This window comes from Panthera tigris, chromosome D1 (assembly GCF_018350195.1).
Source record: "Panthera tigris isolate Pti1 chromosome D1, P.tigris_Pti1_mat1.1, whole genome shotgun sequence".
Lineage (NCBI taxonomy): Eukaryota > Metazoa > Chordata > Mammalia > Carnivora > Felidae > Panthera > Panthera tigris.
Genome location: NC_056669.1, coordinates 105,060,771 through 105,080,275, shown reverse-complemented (window position 1 = coordinate 105,080,275; position 19,505 = coordinate 105,060,771). Strand labels below are relative to the sequence as shown.

The following is a 19,505-nucleotide window of genomic DNA, read 5'->3' as shown; positions in this document are numbered from 1 at the left end:
TGTCGTTCCAAGCCCCGCCGGCACAGATCTGGGCCCCGAGGGCACGCGCGGCGCCGGGCGAGGGTGTAAAGTCCCCGTCCCTCTCCCGTGTCCCCCGCCCCACCCGCGGGGCCGGGAGCGGACGACACCCCCGGCAGCGCCGGGCGTGGTGGCCGCGGCCCCCGCGGGCGGGGCGGGCCCCCCCAGACACCGCCCTCGCCGGCCCGGAGAGCCGCGCAGCCAATGGAGGCCGAGGCGCTGCGCGGGGATTGGAGCGGGCGCGGGGCGGGCCGGCGGGGCCGAGCGAGGGGAGGAGGCGAGGCGAGCGCTGTCAGCGCGGTTATAAGGGAGGGAAAAGTTCCCTGCGCCGGGAGCCGGGCAGGCGCACGCTCGTACGGCGGCCGCAGCGGCAGGGCGGGGCCGCGGAGGAGCGGGTGGCAGCGGAGGACGCCCCCGGGGACGCGACTCGCTCCCCTCGGGGTCTCTGTCGGACCTCGGAAAGGTACCGGCAGGGGGCGGGGGGGCCGAGGGCTTTTGCACGGGGCCATGGGCGACGTCGGGGAGCCCGGCCGGGGGCCCGCGCAGCCGGGGGCGCCGCTGCCCACCTTCCGCTGGGAGCAGATCCGCCCGCACAACCTCCCGGGCGACAAGTGGCTGGTCATCGAGCGTCGCGTCTACGACATCAGCCGCTGGGCACAACGGCACCCGGGGGGCAGCCGCCTCATTGGCCACCACGGCGCTGAGGACGCCACGGTAAGGAAGCCCACCGCTGGCCGGGTTGGAGCCTGGAGCTCGCTGGGGCCTGGTCGTGGGCACTGCGATCCGCTCTGCTTGCACGCTCTGGCATCCTTTCTACTCTTCGCTGACCCTTGATCTCCTGGTCCGGGACCCAGAATTGGGATGGACAAGCCAGGGCCTGATGTGGGCTGAGGAGGCCACGTCCCTGCGCGGAGGACCTGCACACCCGGCCATGGACGGGGTGGGGGCTGGGCTGGAGCGGGTCTGTAGGGGGAGTGAGGGGCTCTCAGAGGTGGGTGTGCCATGGCCGACTAGCCGGCCCGAAGCGTGAGCCCTCCCTGCTGCTCTGAGCTTCTCTCGGTTCTGGGTCCCCCAGGCCAGGTTGCTTCTGCCGAGTGCCAGGGGTAGGGTGGGGTCCCGAGGGGACTGGCAAGGCTGTGCCACCAGAGGCTGGGGGCTGGGCAGTAAAGCTTGGGCAGTGCCCAGAGGTCTGTGGCTTTCCCAAGAGCTGCTGTAAACTGCTTTGAGGGGCAGTGACTCACCTCTCCTGGGCTGGCAGCTGCACGTGGGAGAACTTTGCCAGCCAGGCTGGGTGGGCCTCCTCGGGAAGCACAGTCACCCCAGGAATAGACTGACCCTTGGGAACCCCGACTTCCCTTTCCCAGCCCATGTCTAGACGGCCAAGGAGGGTTGTGACCCGGTCCAGTGCGAGCATCTGGCCGGAGCCCAGTGGTAGAGCAGCCTGTGCAGGGAGCCTCCTCACCAGCCCCTTCCCGTGGTCCAGCAGTCCCTCGTCTGGAGAGACCACGATGCTCTGCCTTGACCGTGGAACATTCGAGATGGGCCACACTGGGTACCAGGAATCTTCAAGATTCCAGGAGACGAATCCCTAAGTGACAGAACTTTCGGCAGCAGAAGAGCGTGTCCTGTCCCGGGAGGTCCTGTTTACCAGGACTTCCAGGTTGGACAGTCTCCAAAGACTCTAAGGGAAAGGTCCCTCTTCCCCACTTCCCCCCTAAGAAGCCAAGGGTTTAGAGGCAGAAGCCTCCTGAAAGGCTAGACACTGACAGACTTGTCCACGGGCCGGGTGGTGGCCATGGAGTTGAAGACGACTATGGGCCAACAAGTGGGTGGCCACGCACAGGTCTGTATGCGCGTGAGCGCTGCACGCATTCGTGTGCACGGTTGGACGCGCATGCATTTCTGCGGGGGTATGGGGCGGTTGGGGTGCCGCTGCCCCTCCCCCTCAGCTGGCTGTGCCCTCGCCGCCCCTGAGGGATCCTATGGCTGCGTGCTCGGGCCTATTTCAACCTCGGAGCTGAAGGGCAGAGTGGAGGCAGGCGAGAGGAAAGGCTGACGGAGGGCATTTCTCAATGCTCTTTCCTGCCTGGTGCCCAGGCCGGTGCTGGGGGCCTCTCACAGGGGAACCCCATCAGACGCTTATCTCTTGACCCTGAGACCTCCATCTGGCAGGTTTCTCACTGATTCATCACCGGTAAGGTCTGTTGCCCATTTCCAGAGAAGCAGTCTGTGTGCTCCCTGGGGCTCGGTCCTGGCTCTGCCAGTGGAGACTCTGTGTGACCTTGAAGCAGGTGTCACTCCTCTGAGCCTCAGTTTCCTCATCTGTGAAGAGGGGAGAGCTGGGCCAGACAGTGAGCCAGCTGTGGGCAGGACCCTGCCTTTTCAACTTTGTGGCCCCAGGCCTGCCCACGGAGTAGTCCTTCCTGGTCGGTATACGTTGCTGGCTGATAAGTGTGCGCGTGTCCTGCAAACAGATGGACAGATTATAGACCGGCCCACTGCTGTGTGTGGTCAGGCCCAGCCCCCAGGCGCCCATTCCAGGCCGTGGAGCGCAGGTAGGGGTGGGGCAGCTGTCATGCCGGGGCTGTGTTCCTGAGGCCATCTCTCACTAGCCCCAGCCGCCCATCAGCTGTTCTCATGTCCAGGCAACAGAAGCCTTCCTGCCAGGAAATTCCCAGAGTTCCTGTGCCATGAAGTCAGCCTGTGGCCATCCTGGGATACAAAACTGGGTACCCTGGGGAGAGTGCTCTGGGCCCCGAGCCAGGTTTCTCTAAGAGTCATAGGCGGCTTGAGACTAGTGGAGGCAGCCAGGGAGGGGCGAGGCCTGGCTGTTGCTGACCAGAAGTATACCAGGGCTGGGTACTGAGTACTTGCTCTGTGCCAGGGTCCGGGTTTAGCACTTGACTTATGGATACTCTCTTTTAATCCCCAGGATACCCCTAGGAGGCAGGTACATTACTGGTTTTTCCCACTTTACAGATGGGACAACTGAGGCTCAGAAAAGCAGAGTGACTTGAAATTAAGTGGTGGGTCTGAGATTTGAATCCACAGCCCATCTTCTTAACCCCACGCTACCCTGTGACTTCACCGGCTTTTCCATTCGTTCATTCTGCAATTATTGGATCAGTAAACCCAGTAGCAGATATTCAGCGAGCAGGTCCTAGCCACCAAACTCTGCTCTAACCTCTGAAGATACAGCTGCGAACAAAACATCTCAAGGAGGAAGTTAGAGCAAAAGCTCAGAAGTGGGACGGTACTCAAGGAACAGTGAGGGTATGGTGTGGCTGGGAGGGGGCAGGCAGCGAGGTCCAGAGGTGACAGGAGTTGGCTGGGCTTCTGTGTCCTTGGAAGCGGGACTTTGGTTTATTCTAAGGGGATCTTTGGAGGGCAGAGCAGGGAAGCCAGGGGAATCTGATAAACATTTAAAAGGATCCCTAGGGAAGACAGAGCCTTCCTGGAGAAAGGCAGGAGGCTAAGGGAAGAGATGGTGGGATGATTCTCCCAGGTAAGGTCACTCAGAAGAGGTGGCCATTCACCTGGGCTCCGAAACGCAGGCATGGCCAGGGCAGAAGGCAAGAGCGGCTATCGCGTGGCATTCAGACAACAACCGATTGGAAGAAAGCGGGTATGAGTGTTCGCCCATTTTGCGACAGGCTGAATATGGGTGATGCGAAGGGACCTTCTTGGGGCCCTCAAAAGGCAGGGCATCAGGTCCTTGGGCTCGGAGGGTGGGACTTGTGTCTGGGTAGCAGCTGGGGGGAAGTGAGGCATATCCCAGGCCTCAGAGTGAGGGTGGGGCCTCAGAGAGGGGCTGGCCATGAACCCAGATGACCTGGCCCCAGAGCCCACGCTCAGGCTTCCTCCCACCTCGCTGGCTGCCTTGGAAACCCTGCTGCCTGATGGCCACTCCCCATGAAGTGTGACCTCTCCGGGCTCCGTAGGTGGTTTCTGTAATGTCCCCACCCACTCAGGCCCCTTCCCAGGGTAGTCACAGTGCCCAGCTCCCCCCCTGGGGGAGTGCTGGGCAGGAACGCGGTACAGAGGTGGGCCGGGCACCCTGGCAGTCCTGCTTTTCCTCCCCAGGGCACCCAAGCGCTACTCTGTATGGCAGAAAACAGCTAGGGAGAACCAGGGCTTGAGGAGGGAACTGGAGAGTGGTAGTGGAGAAAGTGTCCGTGGGTATGGCCCCTTTGGGGTCGCTGACTCGGGAAGTCAAGGGTGCTGGGGGGAGGAGCCCTACTGTGTGTGCTGGCCCGTCACCAGCCACACCAGGCTTCCCGGGAGGGTCTGTCCTTGAGTTGCCCCCGCCCACGTGGGTGCGAGTTGGACGCGTCGCTTTCGGAGCTGTGCCTCAGTGTCCTCATCTGCAAAACGATGCACTGATAGTGCTTCTCCGCTGGCTCTGATGAGGAATGATGTGGGGAGGGGATGGTAAAGAGCATGAGTGCTGGGCACGAGGGTCTCCTGCATCTTCCACCTGCGAGAGGGAGGGGCGGCGGGATTCCTGGGGTGTCCCTTGACGCTTACCCCCCTACTCCCCATCCTCACAACCCACCGCTGCCTCCTCCACAAAGGCTTAAGGAGGCAGCAAGGACAGACCCAGACCTCCTGAGCGCCCCACCCCCATCCCCCCACCCCTGCCCACAGCCCCGCTCCATTCCCTTCCTGAGCTGGAACATTCCCGATTCTTTGGGGGAGTGACCAGAAATGTTCCCCATCCCGTGTGTCTGTTCCCCAGACTGTTCCCCAGTCCGTTCCCCAGTCTGTTCCTCCTCAGGCTGGCCAGGGCCCGACCGGCAGGGTGGACCCCGCTCTCCTCCCTCACGCCTACAGGCCCACCCTCCAAGGCCACTAAGTCTGAGTGGACTCGGGACAAGGGCGCATCAGGCCGGCGGGGCCTCGGCCAGAGCTGGACGCCGGGCCCTTCTAAGTGTACTTTTACCTGCACTGACTCAGTCCTCCCCGCAGCCTCACGAGATGGGCACGGGCGGTTTCTGATTTCCTAATGCGAAAATACTGAGTGGAGGAGAGTGCGATCTTGTCTGTGGCTCATAAGTAGCTGTTCACGTTCCCTTCTCAGCAGGCTGGCGCTGAGCCCCCCACTCCCGCCCCTCAACTGGCTGCTGTTCGGGGCTCGTGTCGGGCTATGGGGGCAGGGCAGGAGCCACTATGAGCTTTCCAGGGACCGAGGCGGGGCTGGCAGGGCGTGGACATCACAGAGCTGCTTGGGTTCGCATCCCGACTCTGTCATGACAAGCTCTGACCTGGGCAGATGCCCCTGCCACTCCGAGCCTCTGTTCCAGGAAACTGGTTCATATCCCTGCCTTGTTGGCTGTGGATGGTTGGCTCGTGTCCACTCACTCACACCTGCTGTCCAGCCCCTGCCCTGCCAGGCTCTGAGGACGCTCTGTGACCGTAGCCTGTCACTGCCACCAGCGGGTTCACCCAGCTCTCTTCCCAGACCCCGCGAGAGACCCCGAGTGCCACCTTCCACTTGTTAGGTGGGGAAGGATCATAGGGAGGATGTTTCCAGGTGCACCAGGGGTAGGTGGGGGTGGGGCCTCCTGCAGTGCCCCAAGAAATGCCAGGACCACCCTCCTGTCCCCTACAGTCCAGTCGCTAAACAGCCAGGTCCCTGGCTGTGTGGGTTGATGACCAGCTTCATGGTGAGGCCCCCCACTACAACCTTCCCCCCCGCCCCACACACACACACAGGAGACCCACTGCCTCCTCCTGGCCCAGGAGCGGCCACAAGCCCAGTTTTGTAGTCAGACTGGGTTCTGATCCACTCGCCATCAAATGGAACTGTGTGCTCTTTGTAAGTGGCTTAACCTCTCTGAGTCTTCTGCCCAGGCCCCGGGTCCTTAAGCAGTAGCCCAGAGAGGATCTGGTCCGTTGGTCCCAGCAAGTATTCCAGCAAGAGCTGATTTGCTGGTGCGTCGGGTTTGGGTCTGAGGCCGGCGACCCACCTTGTTGGTGCCGAGAACTCGATAGGGTCAGTGGTGCCCACCAGCCCCGGGAGCCCACCTGCTTCCCAAGGACCCGCCACAGCCCCGCCCATCCCCTCCCATCAGCCGGAGCCTGGTCTGCGAGCTCTGGGGTTTTCCCGCCAGCCCTTCCGGGGCTCACACCTCCCCTGCCACACCAGGGGATAGACCTGGCTGGAGGGCCCTCGGGTGGCCCTGTCCATCAGCGCTTCTCCAGGCCTGGCCTGGGTGAATCAGGACCCAGGGAGAAGCATCCAGGAAGTTGGCCCTGGACCCCCCCCAGGGATCTGCTGGGCGCTAGGGTGGTCCCAGAAGACACAGAGGGAAGAAGGGCTGGGAGAGAAGGACTGGAAGAGGAAGGAAGAAATCCTGGGGCCGTGGCCACAGTAGGCACGCGTGGGCCCCATGTGCCACGAGGGAGTTTCAGCGGAAACTCCCCAGCGCCTGCTCATCAGCCTTAAAAAGGAAGGAAATTCTGACACCTGCTACAATAGGGGTGAGGCTTGAAGACGTTATGCTGAGTGACATGTTAGTCTGGCATAAAAAAGGACAAATCTGTTTGATTCCTCTTATCAGGGGTCCCTCCAGTGGTCCAATTCGTAGAGACAGCAGAGTGAGTGGTGGCTAACAGGGGCTGGGGTGGGGGTGGGGGGTTGGTGTTTCATGAAGACAAGAGTTTTAGTTGGGGAAGGTAAGAAAGTTCTAGAAGTGGACGGTGGTGATGGATGGCCAGCAATGTGAGCACACTCAGTGCCGTTAAACTGCACACTTAAAAAGGGTGAAAGCGGTGAATTAAGGGGCAAAAAAAAAAAAAAAAAAAGTTACTGCTCTGAAGTCCAGAGCCAGAAAGGCCCCGGAGTCTTGCCCTCTTTTGTCTAGTCCCAAGCTGGAGGGTCGACTCGCTCAAGGTCGCAGCGGGTGGGGTCAGCCCAGCCAGCCCCAGAGCGGCCTTCCCTCCCAGCTCCCCAGGAGCCTGGGGTACCCCCACCCCGTCAGCAGCTTCCTGGGGTGGGGGCCAGCCTCCCCCACACTTTCTCACTCCCAAATGTCCTGCCCCTCCATCAAGGTCATCCCGGAGAGGCGGGGAGATCGGTAGTACACAGCCCCCCTCCCCTCTTAGGAGCTCAGGGAGGGAGTCTAGGTTGTTCCAGAAACAGCACCCTCCCAGCCCCCAGCTCTCTGGGCTGCCCTGGGCCAGCAAGAGAGCAGACAACAGGAAAGGGGACCGCTCAGGTGGATCTTGCAGGTGGTGCCTCTGCGTGGGGGGTGGGGGGTGGGGGCCCGGAGGGGCCTAAAGTGCTTCCTCCTCCCAGGACTGTGGGGAAGTCCCGGTAGTGAGTGTAGGGCTTCAGCTTCTGGTAGGCTCCCTAGCAAGAGAACGACGGGAGGCCCCTGTTGTCAGCCTTGGTCCAAGGTGCTTCCTTTGGTCGCACGCAGTCACCTTCCCAAGGCCCAGGGGACACCCACCCCGTGGTGTTTCTACAGTTCGGGCAGCTGGATGACTAGTCCCTTCAGAGAGAGTCCAGGGAGAAAGACCCATTGAAGAGCTGGGAACAGTAACGAGCCAGGCACACCAGGACCGGATTAGAGAGACTGAGGGAGCCCGGCTGGGCAATCCGAGTTGGCTCACACTCCAGTGCTGCCTGGGCCACTTCCTAACTGGTCCCTGACCCCAGCGCTTTGTCTTTCTCGACTTTCCAACCCCTGTTGCATTGCACCCCATCCCCACCCCCAGCTGTTCCAGAGAATCACAGGAATGTTCCATATTTATTTGATTTTTTTTTTTTTTTTTTTTGTAAAACCCATCGTTTCCACGTCTGCTTTTAAAATCAAATGAGTTGAACTGTGTATCTTCCTTGCAAACCTGAGAACCCAGTCTGTGTGGCCCTGGACTGATTTTTGGAGAAGGGTGCCCTGTGCTGGGGGAAGCAGCTGGGGCCTGGGGCACCCAGGACCCGAGGAGGACCTGGCAGGGCATCCAGGGCCCGGGGAGGACCCGGCAGGGCACCCAGGGCCCAGGGAGGACCCAACAGTGTACCCAGGGTCCGGGGAGGACCCGGCAGGGCACCCAGGGCCCAGGAAGGACCCAACAGGGCACCCAGGGCCTGGGCAGGACCAGGCAGGGCACCCAGGGCCTAGGGAGGACCAGGCAGGGCTAATGGGCAAGGCTGACCCATTTGGCCCTCTTTTTATGACCCCTGAACGACCAGCTGCTTCTCTGTCTGTCTGCTCTGCCTTCTACCCCGTCTCTATCTGCCCCTCCGTCCACCTGACTGTCTGCTCTCCTTCAGGATGCCTTCCACGCCTTCCACCAGGACCTCAATTTCGTGCGCAAGTTCCTGCAGCCCCTGCTGATTGGAGAGCTGGCCCCGGAGGAGCCCAGCCAGGATGGACCCCAGAATGTGAGCGGGGCCCCGGTGGAGGCTAAGCCCCCAGTGCGGGGGCCTGGAGGGGCGGGGAGCACCGCCGGTAGCAACGCCATCCACATTACTCCAGGGGGGGACCCGGGTCCTGGGCTGGGTTTGCCTTCCCTTCCCGGGCAGCAGCCGAAGGTAGAGCTGTAGGAGGCCCGCAGGAGCCCAAGGCCCGGGTCTGGCGGGGCCGGCATTTGCCACGTTCCATTTCCCTTCCTGCTGAAGGCAAGCCCCTTCCTGCTCTGGGTCCGGCATCCCCATCGACACTGAGGGTTTTGAAGCACTGGGCTCTAAGGGTTTTCCCAGCTCTGCCTTTCTCTTCTTCTTGTGTGCCCACACCTCTGGCGGGGTGAGCCCCTGCCACCAGCCGGCTCCCCAGCTCAGACCCCACGCCGGTGCTCTCGCCCCTCCATCTCTTGGGCTGTACCCCTTGGGCCTGACACTGGGAGTGGCTGCAGCGTGGGTCGCTGTTGGGGGCTCCTGGGGGGAGGGGGGGAGGGGAGGGCGGCTTCCATAGCTGACCAGCCATTCGGCCGTGGCAGGCCCAGCTGGTTGAGGACTTCCGAGCCCTGCGCCAGGCAGCTGAGGACATGAAGTTGTTTGAGGCCAAGCCCGCCTTCTTCGCTCTCTTGCTGGGCCACATCCTGGCCATGGAGGTGCTCGCCTGGCTCACCATCTACCTCCTCGGCCCGGGCTGGGTGCCCAGCACCCTCGCCGCCCTTGTCCTGGCCACCTCCCAGGTGACTCCAGCATTCTTTTGCCGCCACCCGAACTGCCCAGTAGACGTGGGGCCCGGCCCGTGGGGACACTCTGGACATACCTGCTGAGTATGAATGACCGGCCAGAGGCCCCGTGATGGCTCTATCTGTAGGTCAAGCTGCATTTTAAATGAGCCGTGGAAGCTCAGGGCGGGGAACCAGAAGTCTCCGTGACGGACTGGCAAGCCCGTAGACCTCCCGAGACTCAGTTGCCCTCATCTGTTAAAAGAGGAAGTTGGCCCACAGGGTCTTAAGATGTAGCATGAGCAGCAGCCGCGTCCTGTGAGCGGGGAGGGCACCCTGGGGCCCCTTCCCACCGGCTCCTGACCCTGCTCCCCTCCCCAGGCTCAGTGTTGGTGTCTGCAGCATGACCTGGGCCATACCTCCGTCTTCCGGAAGTCCCAGTGGAACCACCTGGCCCAGCAGTTTGTGATGGGACAGCTGAAGGTGAGGGTGGGGGTGGGTGGTGGGCAGCCGTGGGGCTGAGCTGGGGGTGCCCCGCCGGGTCCACCCACGCGGTCAGGCACCTGGCCCCCGCCCTCAGAGCCCCCCCTTGTCCCCTGTAGGGCTTCTCTGCCCACTGGTGGAACTTCCGCCATTTCCAGCACCACGCCAAGCCCAACATCTTCCACAAAGACCCGGATGTGACCGTAGCGCCCGTCTTCCTCCTGGGGGAGTCGTCGGTCGAGGTGTGTGGGAAGGATGTGGACTCACTCGTCTGGGCCTCAGGCAGGGAGGCGGAGAGGTCACAGGCAGGCGGCAGGGGACCCCGGCCACAGCCCTCCGTCGTCAGAGCCTCCATTTTCCCATCTGCGGTAGCCACTGAGTCACTGTGACTGAGCCCCTGACGGAGCCCCCCCACTGTCACCCCACGCTGAGTCCCTACCCGAAGGGCACCCCTGCCCCACCTCCCAGCCTGCCGGGGGTGAAGGGCCCAACTGCTAGGACCCAGGGTTGCCCTTGCCCCCTGACCCCAGCCCTGGCTGTCTCCTCTGCAGTACGGCAGGAAGAAGCGCAGATACTTGCCCTACAACCATCAGCATCTGTACTTTTTCCTGAGTGAGTGTCCCTCGGTCCTCCCAGGGGTGGGGGCACAGCCGGGGCCAGGACCTGTCTGCCCCTGCCTGCTTCCACCCCCTCCCGGGCCAGGGGCGGACCTGTTCAAACCCCCTCATTATGGCGCCGGCACACCTCTCCCAGCCCCTGCCCTGCTGGCCCCCCGGCCCTGCCCCGGGGTTTTCAGGATTCCTTCCTGCACGCACGCCAGAGTGGCCTGGAGCCCTAGGGCCCCGGGGTGGGGGGGGGGGGTTGTCGGGGTGGCCAGGATGAAGATTTAAGGGGACGTGGGAGGCTGGCCTCCTCAGGAGGAACACGGAGGCGGTGGGGCGAGGGCCAGCCCGGGGAGGCTCGGAGGCCAAGGGAAGATGGGTGGCCGAGGCCACGTGGGTGACGCAGGGTCAGCCGGCTGGACGGGACCAGCACCAGGCCCCACGGGCGTTCCCGGGATGTCAGCGCCGCCCCGCTCCCTGACTCCCTCGGCCTGGACTGCCTGGCACCCCTGCCCTGCTCCTGAGCCCTCCTGTGCCCCTCGCAGTCGGCCCGCCGCTGCTCACCCTGGTGAACTTTGAAGTGGAGAATCTGGCGTACATGCTGGTGTGCATGCGGTGGATGGTGAGTGGGGGCTCTGCGCAGGCCCCCCAGGGGACGCAGTTGTGGTGGCGGGACGTGGGGCACAAGGGGGCGGCCCCGTCCGCGGATGCAGACGGGTGCACACGCGTGTGCGCGCGCGTGCCGCTGCGATGCGTGTGTGCTTGTGCGAGTGTGCGCGAGGCGCGCGGTGCTCCCCCGGTCGGGGTGCCCTCCCTGGGGGTGGGGGTCCCCTGGGCTGGCTCTGCCAGGCGCTTGTCCCCGGGGAGGGGTTCCCCCATTGCACACTCCTCCATGAGGCCAGCAGGGCAAGGATCCTGTCCCTTTACGTAGCTGAGAAGACAGAGGCCCAGAGAGGGGTAGTGACCCGTCCGGGGCTCCGAGGCACATCAGGCAGAAGGGGTGGATGACCCCGGCTCCCTTTCCCGGCTGCCTCGGGGGCCTCTGCCCTCCTCCACCCTCCTCTGCAGGACTTGCTCTGGGCTGCCAGCTTCTACTCCCGCTTCCTCCTGTGCTACATCCCCTTCTACGGCGTTCCTGGGGCGCTGCTCCTCTTTGTCGCTGTCAGGTATGGCCAGATTCGGGATGGCAGCGAGGTGGGGAGGCCACACACAGGCAGCAGGGGACCCTGACCACAGCCCTCCAGTGTCAGAGCCTCCATTTCCCCATCTGCAGGATGGGGACAGCAGTGCAGCCTCCCTGGGTTGTTGGGAAACACGAGTGACAGGACCCCAGGGACAGTGGGTCTGCAGGAAGTGGCCTGGCTTGTAAGCAGCCCCATGGATGTCCGCCCTCATGAGCAGGGCTGCTCCGAGCTCTGCCTGGCAATGGACCCTGCTTTGCTCAGCCTCTTTAAACACCACTGGGAAAGGGGTTCCGTGATCCCATGGTGCAGACGAGGAAGCCAAGGCCCGGGTCTGGTGCAGGGGGTGAGCTGGACATGGGCAGTGCCTGAGCTCCCCTCACAGGGTCCTGGAGAGCCACTGGTTCGTGTGGATCACGCAGATGAACCACATCCCCAAGGAGATCGGCCACGAGAAGCACCGGGACTGGGCCAGCTCTCAGGTGGGCAGCAGGGGTGGGCCCGGGCAGGGACCCAGTGAGGGGGGTGGGGGCCCCACGCCCACCTCTCTCACCTGTGCCCCGCCCACCTCCGCCAGCTGGCAGCCACCTGCAATGTGGAGCCTTCGCTCTTCATCGACTGGTTCAGCGGGCACCTCAACTTCCAGATCGAGCACCAGTGAGTGTGGGGTGGGAGTGAGTCCCGAGCCCAGGAGCTGATGAGGGGCCCCTGTGTCTAGTCTTTCCCCAGGGAGGCCGGGACATAAGCCCTGGACTCCCTGGAGGCTGGGGAGAGGTGGTGAACGGGGGGGAGGGGCCTGGGTGGCGATGGGTGGGGTGGGGGCCCCCTCCGTCACCCGTCACCTCAGGTGCCAGCACACGCTCTCCCCACCAGCCTCTTCCCCACGATGCCAAGGCACAACTACCGTAGGGTGGCCCCGCTGGTCAAGGCGCTGTGTGCCAAGCACGGCCTCAACTACGAGGTGAAGCCCTTTCTCACCGCCCTGGTGGACATCGTTGGGTAAGGATCCCCCGCTCAGCGCCCCTTCCTGGGTACCTGGCTCTCTGAGCCCAAGAGCTGGCATTCAAGGCCCGTCTGATCCACCTTTCGGTCCTCAGCCTGTGCCTGCCCTCCCTTCCCAGGGCTCTTTCACACTGCCGGGGTTTAGGGCGGCATCTGCCATGGGCCCAGACCCTGTCCTGAGGGCTATAGATAACATCAGTGAGCAAAACCGGCCGAGATCCCTGCCCAGCAGATCTGGAAACCAGTTAAACTAAGTAAATTACAGAAACTGTGGGAAGAGAAGGTATGCTTTGGCGAAATGGAACCATAAAACCTAAGAGTAGGAGCAGGAGAGGGGACTTGTGAGTTTCAGTAGGGTGGCAGGGTAGGTCGAGAAGGTCACATGTAAGCAGAGACAGGGAGGAGGGCAGAGGGTTGGCAGTGGTGACATCGGGGGGAAGAGCATCTGGGGCACGGGAACAGCCGTGCGAAGGCCGTGAGGCAGGCGTGTGCTGGTGTGAGTGGAGGAGGGACACGCGGGACCTGGATGCCCTGACCGGGAGTGCACGGATGGGGCTCGATTTGAAGCGAGAAGCAGTGCAGGGGTCCCTGTAGCCGTCTGGGTGAGGGACAATGGCGGTGGCCTTGGCAGTGGGGAGCAGAGGGCAGATGCCCCCAGCCAGAGCTCTTCCACCTCTGCGCTCTGCACATGCTGTTCCCTTTGCTTGCAGGCCCTTCCTTCTAGGCTGGTGTTTGAACTCTTGCTGCTTCCCCTTCATGACCCTTCCAAGCCCCGTCGTCCGAGCCCCTGCCACTGGGCAGGGTCCCATTAGAACACCTGGCTCAGGGGTTCCTGGCGAGTGGTTGATATTTCTGGCTCCTCTGCTTGTCATCGGGCTCCCGGTGGGCAGCCTCCGTGCCTTACACACGGGCTCCAGGGTCGCAGGGCCTCGCAGAAGGAGACCAAAGAGAGAGGGACAGGCCCGCGCTGACTGCTGCCCGGCCTTGGTCTCCCCCGACCCGAGGTCTAGATTCTACTCCAGTTGATGAGAGTGTAGCCCCCTCCCCGAGTCTCCCCTTCTGCTCCCCCACCCCAGCTGCCTGGCCCAGGGGAATGGGACGCGCGGAGGACTGTCTTGGGGGAGGGGTGAGAGAAGACACCCACCCCACCTCTGCCTCCTAGGTCCCTGAAGAAGTCTGGCGACATCTGGCTGGAAGCCTACCTCCACCAGTGAAGGCGGCACCCAGGGCCCCAGCGACCACCAAGCCGGCCCAGGCAGGCTTGACCACTCCGCCCCACCCTCACCCGCACCCCACCCTCCACCTGGCCTAGGGGGCCCTGCCCACCCTTCTGGATCTGCTGTCCTCACCTCACCACCCCCCTCACCTGTCTGCTTGGCAGCCCTAAGGCCATGGCTCTTGGCCAAACAGGACCAGGGCTAGGGGGGTAGTACATAAAGCCACACAGCATGGCATGTTTTCCTAGAGCAAAAATTTAGGGAAAACGGTTATTTTTATATAAAAACAAACACAGAAAAACGGTGGAGTATTGAATCTGCAAGAATCTTGGAGCGGGGCTTCCTGAGAGGAGTTTAGGCCACTTGGGCCATCAGGGTGCTGGGGGGGCAGGGGGGCAGGGGGAGAGACTGGTGGCCCTGGGTCGGGAAGCTGGCAGCTGGCCCAGGCTCGGGTCTCTGTGACGGTCCCTCCCTTCCTGTCCTTTCACCCACTCACCAGCAACCTGTGGCCGTCACGTTGGGTTCACTCGCTTTGCTCCTCTGCAAGGTGGGACAGGAGCCGGTCCGGCAGACCAGGGCTCGGGCCACGTCTGCAGGCGCCCCCCTCCCACCCAGCACAGGAAGGGGAAGCCAGGATGTCCCCCCGCCCCGCCCTGCGCTGGCCTCCCGGAGCTTCCGAGGGCCACCTGCCAGTCTTAGCATTTGCACCCAGCATCATGCTGGCAGGGGTGCAGCTTGACTGTGTTCAGTGGCCCACAGGAGGGGACCCTGGGTTTCTCCCATGCCTCCCTGGGACCTGGTGCTTGCCTGCTGGAAGCAGCTTAAAGAAAACAAAGTGCTGAGCTAGCTAGGTTTTCTCTGAGGCCTTTTCTGGAGTGGGAACGGGGAGTCCTCCCCACCAGCCACAGGATTGCCCCTCGCTTTGTCAAGGCCCCCATTGCCCTGGACTGGGTTCTCTTCGGGGAGGTGGAAGGGGCACACGTGCTGGGGGTCTCGTCCAGTCTTTTCCCAGGACTGCCCGGCCCCACCCTGATCCACACCCCATGCAGCTCCCACCCTCCTCTCCTCCGTAAACCAGGGGACTAGTACCACCTCTGCCTGGACTCAGAGCTGTGTGACCTTGTGGAAGTTATTCAACCTCTCTGAGCGGTAGTATGATCCCCGAGGGTGACGGAAGGTAAAAGGGATGCTGTATGGAAGGCTCTTTGCATAGGGCTTGGCAACAGGCCTCTGAAATGTAAAAAGTTTTATGCACAAAGCCCTACACCCTGGGGCCCCACCTGCCCTGACCTGGGACAAGCCCGTGGCTGTCTGAGCGGTGCCATGCGGGCCCCGGGATGGCATTCCCTCCATCTCCTGTACAATCGCGGCATTTCCTGCAGTGGCTCGGAGGGACAGACCTGAGGGCAGCAGGCCCCACCGTGGGGAAGGCTGAGCCTGCAACGCCACCTAGGGGCATCCAGAGTATCTGCACCATTGTGGGGCAGGCCACGCTCCATGCTGCCCCTGGTGGTGGCCGCGGGGAGTGCTCTCTCCGCCTGCAAATGGGTGGTTGCCTAGGGACCTCCTCCTCTGAGGACGCTTAGGGAAGACGCCTGGCCTCAAATAGCCACCAATCTCTCCTTATTGCCTGAAATCCTTCACTGGCGGGTCATCCTTATCCTTGTTCCACTCTGTCCCCCATGCTAGAACCTCTGGGGATAGGTCATCACGCCTCTCCTGGGCTGAGCTCCCCCTTATCAGATGTCTTATGCAGTCATGGAACAAAAATCTAGGGAGCGTGGGCTAGGTTTGTAAAAGGAAGGAAGGAAGGAAGGGCCTTGGCGGAGCCTCCAAGAAACCCCGTATCCCTGCTTTACCATCTGCCTACATCTGCACAGCCCGGGCAGATGGCAGAAAAGGAGATTCACAAGTACCAGCCCTGCCTGTGATGTTGGGAATGGCTGGTCCCAGTTATGAACGGACTCCTTTGGGACAGGACAGGTTGCTGTTTTTCACTGGTCTTTCCCACACTCCCCTTCCCTGGACACGTCCTAGAGCACCCGGCCGCCTCTTCTGCTTGGTCCTTTCCAAGCTCTCGGGACCTGTCACTAATTCTCCTGGGTACTGGCCCTTGAATTTGGAAGAAAGAACTAAATGCCTTCAAAATACAAAGAAACACATTTATAATGGCAGAGGACCATAGAGACGTGGCCTTCAAATGCTAGCATGCTAGGTGGCCCCTTGTGTGTATGCTTGGGCCAGTCTGGTTAGAAATGTCAAATGCGGCCAAGAGAGCTCCGGATCTCCAGACCTCTCTGGGCCTCAGTTTCTTATTTAAAAAAAAAAAAAAAAAAAAAATTTTTTTTTTAATGTTTGTTTATTTTCGAGAGAGGCAGGGGAGGGGCAGAGAGAGAGAGAGAGAGAGAGAGAGAATTTGAAGCAGGCTCCAGGCTCTGAGCTGTCAGCACAGAGCCTGATGTGGGGCTTGAACTCACGAACTGCAAGATCGTGACCTGAACTTGACGCTTGACTGGGATGCTTGACTGAGCCACCCAGGCGCCCCAGGGGCTTCAGTTTCTTCGCAAGTAGTTGTGCGCACTCCTGGGGTCCACAGCCTATCATTTCCACGTGTCAGCTGTCAGAGCAAGGATTCTTTGAGAAGTTATGTCCTGTCCAGAGGGGCACAGCTCTCTGGGGATGGTGCGGCTGGGACAGCTGAGGAGTCCTGATTGGTCCAAAGCACCGTGTCTCATGAGCAGTGGCCGATGGCTCCCAAGGGCCATCCGGGCCCAGGGCTGCCGCCTCTGCCCTGCCCCTTGTCACCAAAGGCCTCCTCTCTCCTCCCAGTGGGCCAAGAGGGTTTCTGAGGGTCCCACCAGAGGCCTAAGGAACTTGCCAGGGCACTGACCACCTCTGGGGCTCTGGGAGCACGCACAGGCCGGGCTGCTCTGCTGACCCCTTCTCCGGGGCCTGGCACCCTGCACGTGCCCGGGCCACCCAGCAAACTGATACTATTCACCAGGGTGGCCACCTTGCTGGGAGTGTGCTCTCCTCTCCGCAAGGACTCGGCCTGCTCTCTCTGTCCCCCCTAGACAGCTGCCTGGCCTCTCGGGAGTGGACTGGCATTTGACATGTTGTGTGCGTCGGCGGGGGGGGGGGGGTTGTGGGGAGGTGCCTTGTTCTGGGAGACAGCCTTTCCCTCAAGGAAGCGAAGAAGATGCCCAGGCAGAGTGCTGGGTGAGGAGCAGGGACCCAGCTGTTGCCACCAAGTGGCCTCAGGCCAGGCCCTTCCCTTCCCGTCCCAGCCTCACCTGTGAATGGAAGCTTCCAGTCTTATCATCACTCAGGGCCTTGAATGTGAGGGTGTCATGACTTTGGCAGGGGGTGGGGATCCGACCCCCATGATTCTCTCTGCCAGGTCCAGGGACAGGAGAAGCAATTAGGCAGAGAGCAGGTATGGGCGTCCCCAGCTTCTTGCCCCAAGGGTAATACTTCAGGTCAAGGACGGTATGGTGGGAAGGAGTCACAGAGAAGATCCACATGCCCACTGACCTGAGCCGAGGTTTAGCGGGTGCCCTCATAGCCCCAGCCGCCCCCCACTCCCACCCCACCACCACTCTCCCCTTCCCCAGGAGCCAGGCTGTCACAGGTGATGAGCCCTGGGCTTCCAGCCGGTGGGGTGGTAGGGCCACCCGGGACACAGGGGACCACACCCAGCCTAGGCAGGAGGTGGAACACAGGCCCAGGTGAGAGGGATGGGAAGTGTGTTCCTGAAGGTCTTTCAGCCTCAAGAGCCTCTAAAGGGTCTCCCAGAAGGGCCAGGGCAGGGGCTCGCAGGTCAGATCACTGTAGCCCGGTGCCTTCAATAGACAAATGTGGCCCAGAGAACAGGGGCAAAGGACTCCCCCAAGGCCACTCGGTGGGTCTCTGCCTCCTGGCTCAGGCCTCCTTCTGCAATCCTGGGTCCTACTGCAGTGTCCCTGCACCCACTGGGGACATACACACCCCCCACTCGGGACACCTGGCTGTCACTGCTGGCTATACTGAAGTCATGGGGAAAGCAAGAGGGGGACGAGGGTCTACTCTGGAGCCCTCCCCAGCCCTGCTAGGAGATGCAAGGCTAAATGGGGAGCCCCCTGAGGTGCTGGCTGTGCTGAACTTCCTGGCCCTTTCCTGGCACACCTGGCTTGACCTGCCAACTGAGCCCACCCAGAAGCGGGGGAGCAGAGCAGCATGGGAGGCAAACCGAGCAAGGGCCCCTGGCACATCCCTTTGGACTTTTCCCAGGCGTGGGACTCAGTCTCTGCCATTGCCTCTGAGCTGGTGGCCCTGGACTGAGATGGCATGGCTGTCTCCCCAGGTTGTGGGGACCCAATGAGCCACGGCACGGGCCACAAGACAGAAGCGTAGGTCTCCAGGACTTTCCAAAGCCCCTTCTGAGAGTTTCTTTGCCCCCGGGGCTCTGTGCACCGACCAGGAAATGGGGAGAAGGGAGTCTGGCAGAAGCCAGTTGACCGGTGAGGTTGTGGGCAGACAGCTGGTCTGAGGATAAACTGGGGACAGAGATGGGGATGGCAGGAAGGTGGCCTCGGGCAGCTCCTCCTTGCTGCCCTCCAGAGACCTTCCAGAAAGCCTCCTGTGGCTCCGGTGGCCGCGTCTGGAGTTGGGTTTGTGTGAATGCACTTAAGGGGAGGGGAGAGAAGTTCTCTCCAGAACAGAGGCAGCAGGGGGCGGAGGTGGGGTGACTGCAGCTGGGGAGGGGACAGGGAAAAGGCCGCCTGTGTCAGCACGAGCCTCCTCCCTGGTGCCCCGGACCCTGATTGCAAAGCCCCTTCCTCCAATCCCGACACCCTGCCCAGCATTAACACTCATAAAGTCATCCGCTGATCAAGAAAGTGAGAATAAAATTACTTTTATTTCCAAAAAATGTAGGGGGAGCAGGGAAACAACGTGGTAAAAATTAAGATCAGTTCCCTATGGGTCCATTCTGTCTCTGGGGGAGGGACAGCTCCTTGGGCCTTGCGTTCTCAGTGGGGGGGCCTCGGGCCCACGCTGCCATGGCAAGCCGGAGGTTTGTCACACTAGAGGCTGGTCCCCCCCAGCCAGGGGGACTACAGCCTTCCCCCGAAGGCCCCACTTTGAGCTTGCTTCCGCTCCCCTCCCCTGACGCTAAATATTGGTTAGTGGGTTAGATTTCCGAATGCCCCAGGCCGGAGGCCTCCTCCCTCTCACTTCCCATCCCCTCGGCCACCTGGCCTCCAGCCCCAAATGCCTAGTTGCAGTGTTTACTCGGCCCTCATTAGACCTCCCTCCCAGTCCCCCCCGCACCCGCCCCCGTCCCCGCCCAGCTGCTCAGGGTCACCTCCTCCGGGACTGCCTCCCTCTGTGCCCCCACTGCCCCCTCGACGACAGCAGCGGCCCCAGCAGCCCCCCGCAGTCAGGGCCACCGTGGGCTGAGTGAGCCCGGCTCAGCCGACTGCGGGGCCTGGGGAGGCGGTGAGGGGCAGGTGGTAAAAGTTGTCACGAGGCCCAGCCCTGCTGCCACCCGCCTGTCAGAATGTACCGTATAGCAAAAGGTTAAAAACACCAGAAGATGGGACAGCGGAAGACAGTGTGAGCATGTCCACACTGGCAGCCCCAACTCGGGGGAGGGGCTGCGTGAGGCCTCCCTCGGGCGCCCTCCTGCAGCTGGAAAGGCCCGAGGCCACTTGGCCAGGCGGAGAGACCGGCTGGAGCTGCCTGGCAGGTGAGGGAGCACTTTGGAGAAGGGGTCCATAGCTCCAGAATCTTAGGTCTCTTAGCCCGAAGAGGGTGGGCGGGGCGCAAGGCTGATGCTCCTGGGACCTGACAGGACCTGCCTGACCTGGCCACGGGGGCCTCCGCTGAGCCCACCTTCA

At 62.2% G+C, this 19,505-nt stretch overlaps 1 protein-coding gene across 1 annotated transcript; it reads left to right on the top strand.

Moving 5' to 3' along the window:
- Positions 1-334: 334 nt before the first annotated feature.
- Positions 335-13,959, top strand: FADS3 (fatty acid desaturase 3). The gene is made up of 12 exons (XM_042958879.1): positions 335-732; positions 8,297-8,407; positions 8,962-9,159; positions 9,523-9,624; positions 9,744-9,866; positions 10,176-10,236; positions 10,772-10,848; positions 11,295-11,392; positions 11,793-11,889; positions 11,985-12,064; positions 12,281-12,406; positions 13,572-13,959. The coding sequence occupies exons 1-12, from the start codon at positions 526-528 to the stop codon at positions 13,621-13,623; spliced, it is 1,332 nt and encodes a 443-aa protein (XP_042814813.1). The 5' UTR covers positions 335-525; the 3' UTR covers positions 13,624-13,959.
- Positions 13,960-19,505: the final 5,546 nt, after the last annotated feature.

Excerpts from the sequence above, each read along its gene's own strand:
- FADS3 (XM_042958879.1), top strand. The coding sequence starts at position 526 with ATGGGCGACGTCGGGGAGCCCGGCCGGGGGCCCGCGCAGCCGGGGGCG. Across the intron at positions 733-8,296 it reads ACGGCGCTGAGGACGCCACG|GATGCCTTCCACGCCTTCCA; the intron begins GTAAGGAAGCCC and ends GCTCTCCTTCAG. Across the intron at positions 12,407-13,571 it reads GCCCTGGTGGACATCGTTGG|GTCCCTGAAGAAGTCTGGCG; the intron begins GTAAGGATCCCC and ends TCTGCCTCCTAG.